This window comes from Gopherus flavomarginatus, chromosome 5, assembly GCF_025201925.1.
Source record: "Gopherus flavomarginatus isolate rGopFla2 chromosome 5, rGopFla2.mat.asm, whole genome shotgun sequence".
Classification (NCBI taxonomy): domain Eukaryota; kingdom Metazoa; phylum Chordata; order Testudines; family Testudinidae; genus Gopherus; species Gopherus flavomarginatus.
In genome coordinates this window covers 3,117,639-3,138,514 of record NC_066621.1, presented here as the reverse complement: position 1 = coordinate 3,138,514, position 20,876 = coordinate 3,117,639, and the positions used below count along the sequence as shown (strand labels likewise).

General features: G+C 42.5%; 2 protein-coding genes across 2 annotated transcripts; both read right to left on the bottom strand.

Annotated features, from left to right (window-relative positions):
- Positions 1-307: 307 nt before the first annotated feature.
- On the bottom strand, positions 308-1,264 carry LOC127052826 (olfactory receptor 1052-like). Its single transcript, XM_050956934.1, has one exon. The coding sequence runs from the start codon at positions 1,247-1,249 to the stop codon at positions 308-310; it is 942 nt and encodes a 313-aa protein (XP_050812891.1). The 5' UTR covers positions 1,250-1,264.
- Positions 1,265-9,515: 8,251 nt separating this feature from the next.
- On the bottom strand, positions 9,516-10,460 carry LOC127051289 (olfactory receptor 1009-like). The gene has a single exon (XM_050953375.1). It carries the CDS (start codon positions 10,458-10,460, stop codon positions 9,516-9,518), a length of 945 nt encoding a protein of 314 aa, XP_050809332.1.
- Positions 10,461-20,876: the final 10,416 nt, after the last annotated feature.

Sequence of the window (20,876 nt, the reverse complement as noted above, 5' to 3'; positions counted from 1 at the left end):
TGGGGGTTACATGAAAGGTGTTTTATTTATTTAGAATAAAAATGGAGCAGACTGATTCGATGCTATTCTACTCAGGATCTGATAGCACAGAACTTTTAAGTGATATAATTGGCTTTAGTGAATTTACATCATGCAATGCACATTGTGTGATTTTGATAAACACCTTACATATCTGTCACCTGGAAGAGCCTTTACGCTGTTTCTGGTGATACTGCTGTCATGGAGTTCTTGATTCCACCCCAGCATAGACCTCTTTCTCCTACCACCCTTCCCCGTTAGTTACTCTGAAGGATGTTATGCTAGATTTTCACTGAGTAACAATCACTTTTCTACTTAGCAATTTCCTTACAGCACATTTCACATCCCTGTTCCTCAGGCTGTAGATCAGGGGGTTCAACATGGGGATCACTATCGTATAGAACACAGAGGCTATTTGATCTGTGTCCAGTGAGTAGCTGGCACTGGGTCGCAAATACATGAAAAAAATGGTTCCATGGAATATAGTCACAGCCGTCAGGTGGGAGGTGCAGGTGGCAAATGGTTTATGTCTGCCCTGGACAGAATGGATCCTCAGCACTGCAATTACAATAAGAATGTACGAGATGATGATGATCAGAAATGTGCTCATTTCAAACAAACTGCCACAGGTAAAGAGTAGCCTCTCGTTGACAGAGACATCACTGCAGGAGAGTTTCAGGAGAGAGGTGAGATCACAGTAAAAGTTATTGATGACATTGGAATCACAAAAGGACAATCTCCGCAAACTGCTTGTGTTTATCAAAGAGTTAATCAAGCCCGAGAAATACGACCCAACCACCAGCGTTATGCAGACTCTCTTGGTCATGGTGACCATGTAGAGCAATGGGTTACAGATGGCCACATAACGATCATACGCCATCACAGCCAGGAGGAAGATCTCAGTGGTGACAAACACAACAAAGAAGCCATATTGCGTAAGGCACCCGCTATAAGAAATGGCTTTGCTCTCCACTAAGAAATTGACCAGCATATTGGGAGCAATGGTGGAGGAATAGCAGACATCTAAGAAAGACAAGTTGCTGAGGAAGAAGTACATGGGGGTGTGGAGTTGGGGGTCGATCTGAATTACCAAGATCATCCCTATATTCCCCATCAGGGTGATGAGATAGATGAGAAAAAATGTGACGAAGAGCGGGACCTGCAGTTCCAGACGATCTGTTAATCCAAGGAGAATGAACTTGGTCACTGTGGTGTGGTTGTCTCCAGTCATTTGTGTTAACTTCCTTGTTATCTGCAGGGAAAAATAATTAATCATGATGCTTATAGCAACTGATTTACATTTATTCACCACCGTGGGCTTTTGAGTGTCCCATCTCCCTGTGAGTGCTGGCGATAGCTGCAAGTTCTTCACAGAGTACGCAGTAGACAAAACACTCTGGAATGCATAGCAACATATGACCTTAATGTCTGTAACTCACTGGTTAGCATGCGTTATGTGTGTCCCATTCACTGCCTGATGTACAGAGGACGTGCTTCTGTTATAGTCCATTGCTTCAATGGCTGGCGATTTAGCCAAGCTGTGGACACTCCTGCTTGCATTCTAGAGAGTCCCAGTTCAGCGCCTCTTGTTGGTTAACATAGTAACTGTCACTCATATGCATTACTGTAGCATCATCAATTGTATGATCGCTTTGCATACCTGAGTATATTCTTATAAATAAATCTAAATCCTACAAACGAAAAGTTGTTTGAATCCATTGTGACTGCACAGTAGTTAATGCACTTACTCTCAAAATAACCCAGTTGTAGAGGGTGCAGAATTTGGCTTAGTGTCCTTAAAAACCATTCACATGAAAATTATACTAAAATTCATATGTAGACAACATTGAGCATGTGAAATATAACACCACGGAGTGCTAATGAAAATGAGCTTGCATGTAAGGTGATTTTGAAATAAATTACTATGTGAATTGTTTCAAAGACTATGACACTATCAATAGTGTTTTGTTAATACACTTTACTGTGAAGAGGTCATTTTCAGTTAAGTAAAATAAAAGGGAAAAAGATCTAAAAAGTTCTTTTCAGAAACCACCCACTGTTCCAGATCCACCCAGGACTTTGATAATTTCCATTGAAATAGGGAGGACCTTGGTTGGGTTATTTAGGGAGAAATAAATAATTTGACACTGTGTTTAATTTTTAAAGGGCATATATTTTTAATTAATTTTAACTCAGAAATTTATTAACAGATGCACTAGCAAATTCTCAGAAAATTCATTTGTTAGTTAGGGTGTAGTGCTGTAACTATGAGGAGGACATGGCTTAAACATGTCCAGAGGCAACAGCTGTACACAGACAGATTAATAGGGGAGTACAAGGAAACAAGGAATTAATATGGTCCATATGAAAGGCAGTGACCTCAGCACACCACAGTGAATTTCTGCTTAAGTGGAAGCAAACTCAGCCTTATCTGTGGCACTACCTCCGTGCTATCCAGTACATACATTGTACTTAGAGCCACATGGACTTTTTTTCAGTGTTGCAGAAAAGTGAGTTTGTCATTTAGTTCTGCTTTACTGGTTAGAAATGTATTGATAATTTTCATGTCAGTTGCATATATGTCTATATTTTGCACTAAATCCTGATCTTAACTAAAGACAGGTGGCAAAACTTCAATTGGCTTCAAACTACCTGAACTCTAATAATGCATATGCAGAAGGGGAAAGAATTAAAAATGGCATCTGTATCTTTAACTTTGGGGTTTACTAACTCTTCTGTAAAACTGTTTGTCATCTATGTAGCCCTTTGCTTTGTTTAGGACCAGAATGTGATATGTTGGAACCCATGTTGAGTGGAGGTGGTTGAATTTATTTTAACCAAATCATATTTTTATGAAAAATGCATTTTTGCAGAAAATGTTCAGTGTAGTCTAACTTCCTCTGATGTGTCACAGGAAAAAAAAGGGAAACAAACTCCAAATATTTGGAGTGGGAGATTTTCAATGTGTGATGAAATTTGGAACCTAAGACCCTACAGATTTTAATAACATTTTTTCAAATCAAAATATGTACATAGAGAGGAGGGGCTCTGCTGTTTTATTTTTGTGGGGTTTTTTGTAAAATCTGTGATGGTGATGGGGAAGCTGCATGAAATTTCCCACAACATTTAAAATTTCATTATCATTAAAAATTATATAAATTAATCAACCAGCTCTAACGCTGCATAATATTCCACACCATGATTAACCAATGTAAATGAATGGTGCAATCTGAGGATTAAATTACTTCCCAACAACAGAGATTGTATCAGAATCTTGCTCGTCATGAATAATTTCTACATAGTTTGCTTCCTATTATTTCAGCTTTCCGGCCTGCTAGCTGCATTTCACTTTGACTAACCAATAAATAAGATAAAATAGAGTTACATTAAAAAGCAAATGCTTCTAACTCAGGAAAATACAATGGTTTACTCCATTATTTATCCCCGCTTAGTTCAAATATAGCCCCATGGGACCTACCTGCTGATGAAAGCTGGCATTTACTGAAAGGCTTCAAAGGATTTACATTAGTAAAAGGAGGGATTTTTAAGTTGAAGTGTTTATTGCTAGCTTATAAAGCCAAGACAGATTCCCTGGAGTTTTCAGATCTCTTGATGACAGAATCGCACAATTAAATAACTAAGGCTCACATTGCAGACAGACATTTTGGGTACAGAATAACTGCCCTCCGATATATTGTTCTGTTGGGAGTGGGGGTGCGAGGAGAGATTTTTACTCATATGCTCACTATTTCTATTCCAAGTTTTTTTTTTCACAAGGATAATTGATCTTCCACATTTGGGTGGAAGGAAGCCCAAAATAACCCCCCAATTTCTGATTCTATTCTACATAGACTTACATCACCATAATATCTGAGCATCTTCCTGCCGTGTATTGAGCGACATGATGGTTTATTCTCACCTCTTCTCCCCATTATTCCTGGGGGAATTCTGCCCCATTGCATAATGCAGAATTCACACCAAATTCATATTCTGTGCAGAATTTCCTGGATTGTCCGTGCACTGCTGTATTGCTCTCCCAGCAGATATCGAGGTGATTGAACTCTCCCATGAGAACCAGGACCTGTGATCTACTAACTTCTAGTCCAGCCAGTCACACGGCTTGAATCAATTTCACTACTGGCCCAAAGGTCAATAACTCAAAGTTTGGGTATTCAGATCGGATCAAATCCTTTTTGGTCCATTATGGAGATACTGTGGTTTAGCTGCACTTATAAAGCAATTTGGAGGAGAATATAGTAACAAGCAAGGGAAAACAAACATACATCCTTGCATCCTAGCTTTATAGTATGCTGCAGAGCCTGAGGGAGGATAGAAAACTCTGGAACTTTGATGAATTCTATAATTCTTCAACAAGGTCACTGAAGTCTTATTCCACTGCCCCTAACTGAGACTGACAGATGGAACTGGGTTTTAGAGAAAACTGTGAAAAACAGAATATTTAAATTCAGAGAGGTAAATGGTAAAGGAGATGTAATGCAACATGGGTTCACTACAAGTAGATCATGCCAGACTTATCTCATTTCCTTCTCTGGGAATATAACTGATATTTTTAGATAAAAGGAGTTCTGTAAATCTAATATATTTGGATTTTAGTAAAGCATTTGACATGGTACCACATGGGAAATTATTCGTTAAACTAGAGAACAGAACAGGCCTTGTAAGGCGGAAAAGGAATTGACTAAATGGGAGAAAGACACAGGTTGTGCTGAAAGAAGAATGATCAGACTGGCGAGACCTTACTAGTGGAGTTTCTCAAGGGCTGGTCTTGGGACCAATCTTGTTCAATATTTTTATTAATGACCTCGGAACAAAAAGTAGGCATGTGCTAATGAAATTTGCTGATGATACAAAGTTGGGAGGCATCACCAATACAGAGGAGGATCAGAATATTATACTGAAAGATTTGAATTGACCTTGAAGACGGGATTGACAGTCTTAGGATGAAATTCAATAGTACAGAGTGAAAGGTCTAAGGATCTAATAATAGGAACTTCTACAAGTTGTAGATCACAAGCTGGAAGCAATAGAGGAGGAGAGAAACCGGGCTGTGGGGTTGATCACAGGGTGACCGTGAACCACCACTGTAATGAGACTGTGAAAAGGCAAATGAGACCTTGGGATGTATTAGGATAGGTCAGTGATTCTCAACTTGTGGCCCAATCAGCACATGGCTGCAGCCCATGTGACATCCTCGGGGCCATACAGGTAGCACATACATTGTCTGGATGCGGCCCAAATGTTACATAGAGAGCTGCGTATGCGGCCCACCATGGTAAATAGGTTGAGAACCACGGGGACAGGCATTCTCAGTAGAGAGAGAGAAGTATTAATGCCATTGTATGGCACTGGTAAGATGTCATTTGGAATAATGTGCACAGTTCTGATCACCCATGTTGAAGAAAGATTAATTTAAATGAGAACAGGTACAGAGAACTTCATGAGAGGAGACTGGAAGAACTTGGCTTTTTTAGTCTCATAAAAAGAAGGTTGAGAGGGGCTAACATCAGGCACTATAACTACATTAAGGGGTTAAATACCAGGGAGAGTGACGAGCTATTTAAACTAATGGACGGTGTTGTCACAAGAACAAATGGATATAAACTGGATGTGAACAAATTCAGGCTGGAAATTATAAGAAGGTTTCTAACCACCACAAGGGGGAGGTTGTGGAACAGCCTCCCAATAGGAGTTGTGGGGGAAAACCACTTAATTAGCTTTAATAGAGAGCGGGATGAATTATGAGTCTGATTGTATGATGGAGTTGCATGTTGGGGTTGCTTGTGATGGTGGAGGCAGGGCTCAACAGCCCTGGGGTTCACTTGTGGTTTATGTCTTATGTTCCTATCGCAAAAGCTTCAGGTTTTCAGCTTGTCACTAGCAGAGGTTAGGAAGGGATATTTTTTTACCATTATATTCTGGGAGGGTTTTTTTGTTGTTGTTGTTAAATATCTTCCTCTGAAGCATCAGGGATGGCCAAGGTTGGAGCTGGCACCCTGAATGGAGAGGGCTGGTTCGCTCAGGTGGCACTGAGCATTCCCTCTCCCATGCTTGGCTGTCTGACTGATTCTTGCTCACATGCTCAGGGTCCAATTGATCGCCACATATGGGGTTGAGAAGGAATTTTCCCCCAGATCAGATTGGCAGTGACCTGGGGGGTGCAGTTCAACTTCCTCAGAAGCATCCTATTGTGAGTCACTTGCCAGGATTATCTGGGTATATCTCACTCACTTATTTCCCTGCCACTACAGAGGTCTCAAGCACTGGTGCACCTAGGTCTTTGATGTCCTCTGCCTGTGGCACATAACAGACTAGTCTTCTCTGGGTCTCATTTAGTTTGGTCTAATTTCTGTTGCTGGGTCCACTGTGCAGCTGTTGGGTGGTGTTGGTGGAGGTCAGTATGCATGGCATGTTCTCTGTGACCATAGAATCACAGGAATCAAGTCCAATCCCCTGCACTCATGGCAGCACCATCTAGAACATCCCTGACACATGTTTGTCTAATCTGCACTTAAAAATCTCCAATGATGGAGACTCCACAACCTCCCCAGGCAATTTATTCCAGGGCTTAGCCACCCTGACAGTTAGGAAGTTGTTCCTAATGTCCAACTTAACTTCCCTTGCTGCAATTTAAGCCCATTGCTTCTTGTCCTATCATCAGAGGTTAAGGAGAATATTTTTTCTCCCTCCTCCTAGACATACCCACAGACTAAAGAAATAGCACCCTGCTCCTATATGCGACAATAAGAGGAGGACATGATGGATTAGTTAACATGTTAGCATCACACTTATGTTTATTATTATTTATTATTTATTATTATTATTATTTTCAGAGCAGCCAGCAATGTGCAAGGTGTTTCAAAACTAAATCAGACTCACATGTTCCCCGCCCCAAGGGGCATACAATCTCAGTATTAGACAAGAACCAATAAAGGCATGCAACAGACAGATAAGAATTATAGGCTTTACATCAATATTTTCCAGACTAACTAGTGAATAAATGGCAAAAAAAAAAAACCTACCTTAGCACAGAGTTATGGTTGTCCCATGATGGCTCATGCCATTCCAAAATGTTGAGTTCAGCAAAACTCAAACTTGTGAAAACCAGGAAATACAAAGTTCAGGGAAATGCCCATGCAACCGTAACTCTGCCCACTGGAGCTGGTAATAATCACTGGGAATTATCTGCTTGCACTCCAGCTGCATTCACTGTACTGCACAGTAGATGTACTGAATAGCAGAGGAATAAGTTGGAGCTGTGACTGAGATATGATGAGACATGGATCTCAGTCTCCCAGTGAGTGTGATCGAAGTAAAGGAGTCATATCAATCAATAGTTCTCAACCAGGGGTATGCATAGCCCTGGGGGTACGCAGAGGTCTTCCAGGGGGTACATCAACTCATCTAGATATTTGCCTAGTTTTCCAACAGACTACATGAGAAGTGTTAGCGAAGTCAGTACAAACCTAAATTATATACAGACAATGGCTTCTTTATACTGCTCTATGTACTATATCTGTGTTTCTCAATGGGAGAGTTGCAATCTATTTTATAATTATATGATAAAAAGGAGAAAGGAAGCAATTTGTCAGTACTAGTGTGCTGTGACACTTGTATTTTTATGTCTGATTTTGTAAGCAAGTTGTTTTTAAGTGACATGGAACTTGGGGGTACATAAGATCAAATCCACCTCTGGAAAGGGGTCCAGTAGTCTGGAAAGGTTGAGAACTCCTGATATAAATCATAAAAATATAGGACTGGAGAGGACCTCAACAGTCCATCTAGTCCAGTCCTCTTCAGTGAGGCAGGACCAAGTATTATCTGGACCATCCCTGACAGGTGCATGTGCCCTTGACAGGTGAATGTGTCCTGTTGACATCATTCCAATACCAAACAATGTAGGTTATGTCAGGAGCAGGGCAGCGGGTTTTTCTTGTCATAGGTATTGTCAGTCGTGAGGCGGGAGACAAGAGCAGTCTGTAGATTTAATGTTAGGTATGAGGAAGTATAGAATCTGCTAATTTTAAGAAAAGCTGTTTGGGGGTAGGAGCTGTATCTTAGTAACTCTGTGATCAAATGGCCCCAAATTTGGGTTTATAGCAGAGCCCCATGCCCCTGTGAGACACACCAAATTGTGAGGCAATCTGACTGTTCTAAGTGCTCTAAAAGCTACACCACAGTTAAACAGAAAGCTGGCCTTAACTATAGCTGAGTTCTCATTCTGCTACAGTATTGGGTGTTTCCATTTTTGGGTGCCCAAGCTGAGACCTCTTAGAAAGGTTTTAGAGGGCAAGTGCTCAGCGCTGCCTGATAACCCAGTCCTGGGAAGTGGTCTCAGGTTGGGAACTGAAAAACAGAAGCATCCAAAATCAGTACTCACTTTTCAAATGTAGACAGGTAAGTATACAGCGAGGTGGCTACTTTGTGCAATATCTGATCTTATCTACTCTTATTGCTTCTTCAGTAGCTGCGCATCTCACAATCTTCAATGTACTTACCCATCTGTGAGATAGGGACTTGCCCTTATTCCCATTTTACAGCCGGGAATGTCAGGCCCAGAGAGACTAAGGCCTGTTGTACACTAGAAATTTTAATTAGAAAAATCCACTCCCCTGAGAGACGTAGCTGTGCCGACCCAACCTCCAGTGTAGATAGTGCTTGGTCAAGGAAGAATTCTTCTGTTGACCAACTATGGCCTCTTGGGAAGATTGATTATCTGTACCAATAGAGAACCCCTCCTGTAAGCATAGGTAGTGCCTACACTGTAGCACTTCAGAAATACAGCTGTGCCTCCGTAGCATTTTACTTGTAGACAAGCCATGCGACCAAGATTGTTAAAGGCACCTAACCCGCATTGAAAAACTGGTTCTCAGTGACCTAATCAAGGTCACATGGCAGGAACTTGAACTGAGACCTCATTAGCCTTAGGTTGGCCAATGGGTCGTCCTTCCTCTTGCATGTGTATGTAAAATGATGTTTGTCTGTCTATCTATCCGCACATCGATCTGTCTAGCTACCCACCCAGCCCTGTGCATAACCATCAATCTGTCTGTCTATTTATAAATATACCTCCACATATACAATGTACTTTATTTCCTTGTAAAGTGATGGTTGGTGTGGGATGTGAGTGCTGAGGTGACAGGAGTGGCAAACTGAAAAAATTACATTCTTGATATCATCTCTTTATGTGTCTTTATACACTAGCTGACACAGTTTGGTAGCAAATGAAACCAATGAGGAAGATACTTATCCTTGCAGACATCACATAACAATGCATAATGGAAAAGCTATAACACTGTTACTGGACATTGTTATCAAGTGAAATTACGCCTTCCTGCATTATCTGGCTCAACTTTCCATTTCTTTACTGTCTTCTCTTGTATATCACATAATGAAGGATATTTCTGCATGTTGATGTAATGACTCAGAACTAGCTCATGCCTGTGCTCCAATACTGATCAGTAAAAAAGTCCCCACATTTACTTATAGCGAGGAATAATTTTCTGATATATTGTTCTCCTCAAGGCATCCTTCACCTCCTTGTTCCTCAGGCTGTAGATCAGGGGGTTCAGCATGGGGATCACCAGAGTATAGAACACAGCCACCACTTTATCCTGATCTGCTGAGTCGCTGGAGATGGGGCGCAGATACATAAAGAAGAGAGTCCCATACAGCATAGCAACGACCATCAGGTGGGAAGCGCAGGTGTTGAAGGCTTTGCGCCTGCCCTCAGCAGAGCGGATCCTCAGGATGGCAAAGATGATATATGTGTAGGAGACAAGGATGATCACAATGGTGACAATGGTTGCTATAGCTGCAAAGGTGAAATGCACCAGCTCATCGATGCGAGTGTTGGAGCATGAGATCTTTTGGAGAGGGGGGATGTCACAGAAGAAATGATCGAGGACATGGGAGTGGCAGAAGGACAGACAAAACAAAGAACTAGTGTGGGCGATCGCATTGGCAAAGGCATAGAGATAAGAGCCCAGCACCAACTGGATGCAGACTCTCCTGGACATAACAACATGATAAAGCAATGGGTTGCAGATGGCTACAAAGCGATCGTAGGCCATCACAGCCAGGAGACAAAGCTCGGTGTTGGCACAGAGAGAGAGGAAGAAAAACTGAACTACACACCCTGCAAAAGAAATGTCTTTAGTCTCTGCGGAAAAGATTACCAGCGTCTTTGGGGCAATCACAGAGGAGTAGCCAATGTCTAAGAAAGACAAGCTGCTGAGGAAAAAATACATGGAGGTGTGGAGTCGGGGATCAACACGGATTAACACGATCATCCCTAGATTCCCCACCAGGGTGCAGAAATAGATGAAGGAGAATGACATGCAGAGGATGATTTGCACCTTTGGATTTTCTGTTATTCCCTGGAGGATGAAGCCAGTCACTGTGGTATAATTCCCCAGTACCATTTATCCTGTAGATGCTCTCTGTGACCAAAGAAGAGACAAATGAGAGGACAGAACAATGAGTATTTCAAAATATCTCCAATGACTCCTCTGATGTACAGTAAAGGTTGGTGTTATCACTTGTCACAGAAATGAGATATGAAACAGAATATTTAATAGGGGACTAATGTGTAAAGCTAAATTGGAAATTGGGTTTTTATTTTTTTTATTTCTCTTGGAAAATTCCATGTTTTCATGGGGAAATAATATAAAATAGCTTGGCTGTAATCTAATATATTTTGTCTGAAATCAGAAGTATTTTGATTGTGAATTGTGCACCATGGGAAATGTAGTCCAAGCAGTGAGCCCTGCCTATGGAAGAGAATGGTTATACGAGGAAATACAGCTCCCATGAAAGACCACGGCAACATGCCCAATTAATTAAATTATAATTGTTGGGTGGGGGGGCAAACAGTTGAAATTTTCCATGGACAATTTGAATGAAAATTGTTTTTGATTGATTGTTTTTAATTTCATCTTGCAATTTTGCATAGAAAAACATTCATATTTTCCTACTTCCTTGGTGTGCAGTGTTCCCACTCCCTCTATGAATGTCTGAACCAATACTGATGGAAGCCAAAGGCAGTTTTTCCATTGGCTACAGTGCACTTTGGAGCAGGCCCTTTAAGAAAATGGTGAAACTTGATATTGACAGCCAAAAGAGTGCAAAGGGATAAAAAATAGTATTCCATGTATTTGAACTCTCTGAACTGACTGATATAAGATATTTTCAAGGCAACTAACAATTATAAATTTATGTCAACTAAGAGGAGGGGAAAAACACACTCTCCTTTTTTTTAACGAAACGTTAAATATGGGATTTTTCAATGCACCAAATCAGAATATTAAAAGTAGAGTCACAAAGCACAGGCCTGTGTTGTTTAAGCAAAATAACCAGGATCATCAACTAGAAGGCAGCAGCAGTCTCAGAAAGCTCTGCTCATGTTCCGGCCAACAGAGACAGGACAAATAGCCACACTGTGAGAGTCTGGGTTGCAATTAGTGCTATGCCGTTTTTCTGTGGATTATGCTGTCCTGACAGTCTAGATCCTGCAAAGGGCACATCCATTCTTCCTGGTTGACCTCAATGGAGGTTCAGTTTTTCAGCTCCCCGCAGGATCAGTACTCAATATACTTGCACAGCAACCTGTCGTGCAAAAATGCAATATGAGAGATGCAATGGTCCAAATATGTAAAAACCTGTCCTCCCTGTTTGTTCCTGAGGTTTTCACGTTTGCAGTTAAAGGAAGCCAGATATCTAGCTACTTGATAGTCCCCTGGTTCCAGTCAGTCTAAAGACAAGAGCTATTATGTGCACAAAACCTTATAGGGAAAAGATGGATTTTAACCTAAAGCCATACCAATTTCAGCCACATTTTCATGACTTTCCAGGTGGGGCAGTTAATAAATGGCTGGGCCTTTGCTTAAGATTTGACTCACTGTGGAATGGCACATCACATTACCCAGTGTTGGATAATTATGGATTGAAGGGCCTATGGAAGTGCAGAATGACCAGCAAATTAAACCGGAGGTGATCTTTGAAAAAATAAAGTGTTTACATTAACTAATCAGCCAAACTCTACCCAAACCCAGGTCTGCTTTGTGTTTAAACCCTACATAAAACCCAATGCATTCAGGCCAGCGTGGAGCTGCTGTTTGAAGCATCTCATCTGGGCTGTTCAAAAGAATTTATGAAAATTAGATGCGCTGATCCATTTGAAATTAAGTAAGAGATGGGCATCCACTATCCATGGCATTCACCTGCTCTCAGTAGCATGACAACTGCGCATCTCACAACCTTTAATGTATTTAACCTCACTACACCCCTGTGAGGTCAGGAATTAAGACCATCCCCATTTCACAATTGGGAAACTGAGGCACAATGAGATAAAGCAAGTTGTGAAGATCACTCACGAAGTCTTTGGCAGAACAAGTAGTTGAATCCTAGCCTACCAAGTCCAGGATTAGCACCTCAGCCATGGGAACATCCTTATGTCTGACTTCCTAGCCCTCCTCTGAATATCCTTGTCCTAGTTTAGGCTTTTTCCACTGCAGTTTCCTGTGCCTCCCATATGTTATTCATTGTATTTAGACTTTAAAGACCTAAAAAACATCTGTGCCAGCTTTAGATGCCTTAATAGACGAGTAGAAATACAATCCACATCGAAATAGCAAATGCAAGTGCAGTGAACAACTCAGCCATCACAAAACACATCCGGACACAAACGTACCCTCCCCTGATCTCCTGCAAAAGATGTACATCTCTTGTAATCAGGACTGGTGGAGCTAGATCCTGAGATTCATAGATCCATAGAATCTAGGACTGGAAGGGACCTCAAGAGGTCATCGAGTCCAGTCTCCTGCCCTCATGGCAGGACCAAATACTGTCTAGACCATCCCTGATAGACATTTATCTAACCTACTCTTAAATATCTCCAGAGATGGAGATTCCACAACCTCCCTAGGCAATCTATTCCAGTGTTTAACTACCCTGACAGTTAGGAACTTTTTTCTAATGTCCAACCTAAATCTCCCTTGCTGCAGTTTAAGCCCATTGCTTCTTGTTCTATCGTTGGAGGCTAAGGTGAACAAGTTTTCTCCCTCCTCCTGATGACACCCTTTTAGATATCTGAAAACTGCTATCATGTCCCCTCTCAGTCTTCTCTTTTCCAAATTAAATAAACCCAATTCTTTGATGGTATAAACTGGAATAGCTTGAGGATCTGTATCAAGCACTTTAATATTTTGAGTGCATTTTTGTTTTAAGTCTTTGACAAATAAAAAATATACATGCTGAACAACCTATGTGCATAAATATTCCTTTCTCCTGGGACATGTGTTGTGTGCTCAAACTGGTCTCTTCTTGGCAACTCCTTGTTACTTTCTGATTCAGGCTACATTTGCTCACCAATGGCTGTACATGTTGCTGGCCCTTTGGGGAACAGTCTCCCAACCCCAAGACTGTACATATGCAAAAAATCCAGTTCCCCTTTTGGGGTTACCCTGTGTTTTTCCCTCTCAGCACTGAGTTCTTCCCTCCCCCCTTTTCCTCGAGGGCTGTGGTCTGTGCTGTCAGGGCTAAGAGTGTCTACATTTTGATCAGAGTTATCTTTTCCCAGCATCTTTCCCATCACCGTTCTCCGTGTCTCACCAGCCTGGTGCACAGGGGCGGCTCCAGGCACCAGCGCTCCAAGCGCATGCCTGGGGCAGCAAGCAGCAGAGGGTGCTCTGCCGGTTGCCATTAGGGCGGCAGGCAGGGTGCCTTCGGTGGCTTGCCTGCGGAGGGTCCACTGGACCCACGGCTTCGGTGGACCTCCCACAGGCGTGCCTGCGGAGGGTCTGCTGGTCCCACTGCTTCAGCGGACCTCCTGCAGGCATGCCTGCGGGAGGTCCGCCGAAGCCACAGGACCAGCGGACCCTCTGTGCTTGGGGCGGCAAAATGTCTAGAGCCGCCCCTGCTGGTGGAAAACCCGGCTCCCCCACGTCAGCCAGATCATTTCAATTCTCACAAACTACCACCTGGCAATTTCCTGGTCTCAACTCCTCTGTTATCACAGGCGTTGGAGTTGCATCTTGATGCAAAGAGACACGGATACTTTCCAAAAACTTATCAGAAATAGCATCCTGAAAAGCTGGGACCTGGACTAGGGTATCCTCCGCCACCCCTTTCTCTGTCCCTGAGAAGTCCAGGAGGTCGGTCACACAGTTCCCTCTCAAAACCTGGGCCATGGGCTGAGTGCCTGGGTGCACAGATGCTGACTCGGCCATTGGGTCCTGGGCATCCTTTCCCAAGTGACCAGTGAGGAGACATTCCTGTATTTTCACTATTCCTTCCCCAGTTCCCTTGTCTGTGTGCCCTGCTAAGACACATTTCTCTGTGCTCCCTCGGAAGGGGTCCATCCGTTGTTCAGGTTCAAAACTCTGCCAGCTAACAACTGAGAGAGTTCCCTTAATCAGTGACAACCCCTCTCCTGCCCTCGATCCTGAGGGTGTGTTGCCTTCTGCTGGAAAGGAGCCAGTCTCAGCCCCTTCCATGCTTGGAAGCCCCCTGCCTTCCTGTGTTACAGAGTCGCAGGAACCCTCACCCATCCCAGTGGTTTCTGAGATCCCATCACCCTCCTCTGGGCTCCTCCCTGGGACACATTTCTCTCTGCTCCCTAGGGTGGGGTCTGCCTCTGGTTCAGCTGCAACCTGCTGGTAGCTGACAACCTGGACAATTCTTTCCCTGGCAGGCATCACACCCCCATCCCTTCCTGAGGTGGTGTTGTGCTGGAAAATCCCATGCCACTCGGAACCAAACAGTAGCATCTCAACAGATAGGAACCTGATCTAAAACCCACTGAACTCACCAGAAGAACTCCACTGACCAGTGGGCTTTGGCAAAAGCCATTGAGCACTTCTGTCTGGAGGGCAGCTATCATCCAGCATAGAAGATACTTCAGAGAATTTAAAACAAACATATTTGTCCTTCCACCTGCCCATCCCCTCATTTCTAGATTGAACATCATTGAAAAATCCAATAGTATTGCCACACAACACACTTTTGTTATTCTACAATATTCCCTTTATCATTTGCAGATGCCGGAACTGATCTCAAAACCTCACATGCTTACCTCATTATTGCATTCTGTCTATGGACTACTTTCAAGAGCTGGGTTCCCTTTTCACTATAACTTATGCTGAGCTAGAAAAGGGCAAAAAAACAAAATCATTTGTACCAAAAAAATCTCAGTTCTGAGTGGATCAGTCTAATGCTGTAGCCATTTGCAGAAATTTGAAATGAAAGATTTTTTTCCCCATATCCAAAATAAATGATCTAATTTGCCTCTCCTGTGCTTCTCAGTTCCAAATGGATCACATCAGGACGATGAATATGTTTTGTGGCAAATTGCTGGCACTATTATGATGGGTCTCGCATTTTCTCTTCTTTAGGGGGGGTGTTCAGGGTGCCATTTCTTGCCCCTGAATTGGAATATTAATTGCCCCACTAGTGTCTTTGAGGAGGGGAGTAGAGAGGGAGGGACCTGGACCTGCCCTCTACTCCAGGTCCCATCCCAGGGGCCCTGAGGATAGTGGTGAACCACTTCAACTGATAGTTCCTTCCCCTGGGTTACTTCCTTCTCCTGCCCTTCAGCTTGTGGGGGCTTCCTGCCCTCCCTCTGCACAAGCCAGGTGCCCCTTACCTAGGGTCTTGGACTTCCTAGCCCACTGCAGCACTTCTCCAAACTTTCCTCTGCTTCTCTTCAAACTGTTCTCTGCTCCAGCACCAATCTTCTCTGCTCCAACTCCTTCAAACTGTTCTCTGCTCCAACACCAATCCTCTCTGCTCCAACTCCTTCAAATTTTTCTCTGTTCCAACACCAATCTTCTCTGCTCCAACTCCTTCAGACTGTTCTCTGCTCCAGCACCAATCTTCTCTGCTCCAACTCCTTCAAACTGTTCTCTGCTCCAGCACCAATCCTTTCTGCTCCATCTCCCACACTGTCTGATTGAAGCAGGGTTTTTTTTATCATATGACTGACTGCAGGTGCTCTAATTGGCTTCAGGTGCTCTAGTTAATCTATAGCAAACTTTCTTCCCCTTACAGGGAATAAGGCTCCCTTCTAACCCTCTCCTGCTGCCCTCTGGCCATGCTGTATCACAGTTTATATCGGTTTAGTGGCATATTAGTGCAAAGTCCCTGAAGCATCTCAGAGCTCTGAATCTCTAGCCAGGCACCGATGGGATCATCAAAATGTCCCTCGTCTCTCCTGGGAGCTGGGAAGAATCACGTGTGGATTTGCTGGGTGTTTTGTTTACTCTTCTTTTTTTCCTCTTTCAAAGGGATGTGCTCATTGCAGAAATATGGATATGCTTCACATAGAGAAGCCCTTCTCTCCAGGAATGGGTTGTGAAATAGACTCAAAACTAAAGAGGTGTATCTTGCTTTTAAGCCTAAAATCCCAAATGACGACTAAAGACACTCAGATAACTCTGTCATAGGGCCTGATCCTCATCAGGTATAAATCAACATAGCTCCATATAGGTCAACAAAGATATTCTGACTTACATCCACTGGGGAGCTGGCCAGTTTTGTCTGGATCAAATTCTACCCTTGGCTACAGTAGGGTAAATCCAGAGGAACTCCACTAATTTTACTGCAGTTACACTGGATTCACACAGAGAAAACCAAGAGCACAGTTTGGCCCATGACGTAGGCGAGACAGACGTACCATGGAGCCAGAAGGATGGAGGATGGTTGTTCACAGAACAGCCCTTACTGAGCCCTGGATGTCTCATAGTCTAAGAGGAATCCCCTCAAACTAGATCTACCTTGTGGTGTGTTTGAAATGCTGATGAAACTTTTCTCTCGGACACACAAAGAGGCATCCTGTTCTTTACACCGATACTTGACCTGTTGACAAAACATTTCATCGGAAATTTGAAATTCACTGAATTTTGAGCAGTTCTAATTGGAGAGACTCCCGTCCTTGCTGTGTAGCAATGAGCACCCACAGTAGTCGTGTAGCATAAGAGACTCCCTCAACAGATATGTAGCAATGGGTTCCCTCAGTAGTGTGTCCAGACACACACATCTTGCATGCAGGCTCTGCCTATCTCTTCCTTTCATTCCCAGCTGGCCTGCCATCAGGCCTTTCCTCTGCAGCCAGCTGCCAGGCTGCTGCCTCTTGCTCTCTGAGGCTGTGGGATACTCAGGACCAGTTACTCCCTCTGCCTGAGATGGAGAAAAAGCTTTGAAGTTGGGGCCCCCACATTACAAGAATGAGCCTTAGCCACTGGATTATAGGAAATACTGGGGTGGAGCTGTCTCAGTCTCTCCTTTTGATGCTCTTCCTTTTTGTATAACTAATTAAATGGTCATTTGAGAATTCCTTTATATATGTCATAATGTAAAAAAAAGTTTTGTTTCATGTTGATTCGAGGAATTTTGTATCGATTAAATCCAATGTCCTGAGTATATTAGAGATACTTTGCTCTTTGAAATCTTTCCTCACAAGCTCTTTCCTCCAGACATTTAAGCATTGGGTTTGATCTTTGTACATTTTTGTAAAACAGGAGTGACAATGTTCTCCCTTTTCCCAGAAGATGGGTGGTGTGAGTCTGAATTAAACAAATATTGTGACATGTGGCGAAAAGCTCCTGTGTTTGTTCCCAGTGCTCAATCATCTGAGCTATGGGGCTATTTGAGTGGGGATAATGAAGCATCAGTTTCACCAAACTGTGTTACCCTGGCACATTTACAAATGGTTCTGAATCAATGTGAAGCAATTCATAGGATTAAGGAGAGGCAGAGTGCAATTTTCAATTTTTTTTTAATTGGACCTGGTCAGAAAATGGCTTTCCATTCTGCAGGAAATTCTGACATTTATGAGGTAGGACATTTTGGAATTTACAACAGAATTAATATTCAAAAAATTTTGATTCATTACCAGTTCCTCTGAAAATGTCAAATAATTTTGTTATAAAAGTTGAAACAAAACTAATTGTTATAACATGTTAAACATGATATATAATATAATTAAAATATTCTATTATATAATGTTATATCAAATAGCACAACTTTACTTGTGTCTGTCTGTCTGATCTAGGAAGCACGCTTCCAGATGCAACCTACACATACCTCAGTTCCATTTTTCAGGAAACATAATTTCAATATCCTTTCTGCTATTTCTCTTCCCTAAAGCTTATCAGGCAATTACTTCTCCCCAAGAAGGGGAATAAACTCACAGCGTGTGGTTGTATCTTAGGCCTGGTCTACACCAGAAATCCACATCCCTGTGCAATGCAGTAAGGCCAACCTAAGGTCCTATGTAGACAGTGCTAGGTCAAAGGAAGAATTCTTCTGTCAACCTTGCTACTGCCTCTCGAGAAGGGGGATTGCCTACGCCAATAGGATACTCCCTCCCATCAGTGCAGGTCGTGTTTACACTGTAGTGTTTTAAGTGTGAAACACCCTTACATTAAGTGGACCTAGCCTTCAGTCACACAGAGTATTTCTTTACTGCAGCTGGGAGCTTGCCTCCCAGCCCAGTTAGGCAGACTCACTTTAGCATCTCTCGAGCTAGCGTGCTAAAACTTGCCATTTAGCGTTTACAACACTGGCAGTGGCTCTGGTTAGCCACATGAGTTCAGACTCAGGGGTCACGCACGTTGCTGTAACAACAAGCTGCTTGGAAATGCTCTTGGTTCAACAGAGACGTAGAACAGAAAATCTAATCCAGAGAAGCAATCGGATGTTTAAGCATACAGAAGAGAGGACCTTTAAACAAAAAGTGCTGCCCAATATTCATTGTAATATATAATTATAATAATGGTCCCTTCTGGCCTTAAAATCTGTAAATCTATCTTGTCCCTTAGGCACTCTGACATGTTAGTTTTGCTTTCCTGACTAACGCTGCATATAGGAACATAGGCCCCGAGCCTCCACAGTATTTAGGCACCTAACTCCCAAGGATTTGGGCCATAAGAAATTAGCTTAATGGATCAGGTTACAGTGGTACCCAACCCTATTGCACAGGAGGGTCACATGAACCAAACACTGGGGGTCAAGCAGATTCTACACATTTTAATAAAATTTAAAGTCTCTGATGTTGATTTATATTTTAAGTTCAGCTTGTTTCATATGTCTTTGGATTGTTTCTATGTACAAGATTGTCTATTTACACACGTGTAAATTAAAATGATGTAAACATGGCACCAAAACACTAATGAATTAGCCCATAGCTGCTGGACCTAGGGGTGCTGCTGCTGCACCCCCTGGCTTGAAGTGGTTTCCATCATGTACAGGGTTTACAGTTTGGTTCAATGGCTTCCAGCAGCCCCACTATAAAAATTGTTTCAGTGCCCCTGAATTGGCCATCAGTAGATTGTGTTGAAGCAGGCTGCAGACCTTACAAAATGCTCTGTCGGCCCATCTATGGACTGCAGGCCATAGGCTCGGCGCCTCAGTATCAGAACAATGGGAGATACAATCCTGCCAGACACCCCCCAGCTCTTTGAGGAGAATTGCAACACGAGACACCCACACAACAACTCCCCCAAGGCTGCAGGGCAAATAGACATTTTTGGTTTTCAGCCAAAAGTTTTAGGCTGAACATTTCTGGGGTTTAATATTTTCTTTAAAAAAAAAAACCAATAACAAATAATTTACTGTGTAAAAACTCCCCTGTTTTGTGACAAGCACCAGTATTTCCATGGTTCAGGTCTGAATTTGCCCACTTTCCATTTCACTGGGGAGAAGTTGTCATTCAGCTCTCCACAGTAACACCAGAGAATGTTTCACTGGCAGTTACTGACCTTAGAACACAGAATTGTGCTTGAGCTGTTCAAATCCTTTGTCAACAGTTAATTTTACCTGCCACTGAGCTCATTCCCCCAACTTTCAGCTAGGTCCCTCTGAAGTTTTCTCTCTCATTCCCCAGCCTGGAATCACCAAAGCAATTCCACGTCATCTGCAAATTTTGCCACCTCACTGCTCCCTCTCTGTACCAGATCATTAATAAATATTTGAAACACCACCAGTCCTAATGCGGAACACTGTGTCAACCCATATTTTACCTGTTGCTGTGTTGAAATTGATGGTTTATTCTACTCTTTGGCCCAGACGCTCAAAGGTAGGTAGGCTCCTAATTTCCACTGAAATCAACAGATGTTAGGAGGCTAGATATCTCTGAGGATCTGGCACTTGTTTTCTGTTGCGTAACCAATTTCTCATTTGTGACAGCATTTTGCCTCATATTCCATGACTACCTAACTTTCTTAATAGCCTCATGTGAGGGACTTTGTCAGAGAAAATCCAAGTATATTATGTCAGATGGTTCCTCCCATATTCACTCTTTTGTCGGCAAAATGAAAGAATTATAGTAGATAACTGAGGAATGATTTTCTGTAGTAGAATCACAAGTTGCTAGTCCCTATTTTGACATGCTCATCTTGGTATTTTTTAAATTCCACTTCATCATCACAGCTAAAGAGATGCACACATTATTGCTTATATAGGGTGAGATATGCCCCCAGCCATGACCTTCATCCCATACTCTATGCTATTGCAGCCCTTTCTAAAACACTGAGTCTGCCAGTGCCCCTCAATCCTGATCTTCAGCCATTTTTGCCACTCCAGTCCCAGGCTTTTAGACATTTCTGGGAAAAAAAAAAAGCATCTTAATCCTGATCCATTGCATTCTACCTGGTAACTGCTTATAAAGTTTCTATGTTTGGGCTCTCAAAATATCAGTGTCATGAATTACTCAATTCTTATTTTCTCAGCAATTACAAAATAATTCAGTAAATGTAACAGAAAATGCATTTTCAGTAAACATTTACTCCTGACTGGAAGCAATTCTTCCTGGGGGAAGGTTTAGATTTATGGAATGCATAAAA

Bases quoted from the DNA above. Each gene is read 5' to 3' on its own strand.
- LOC127052826 (XM_050956934.1), bottom strand. From the start codon at position 1,249: ATGACTGGAGACAACCACACCACAGTGACCAAGTTCATTCTCCTTGGA.
- LOC127051289 (XM_050953375.1), bottom strand. From the start codon at position 10,460: ATGGTACTGGGGAATTATACCACAGTGACTGGCTTCATCCTCCAGGGA.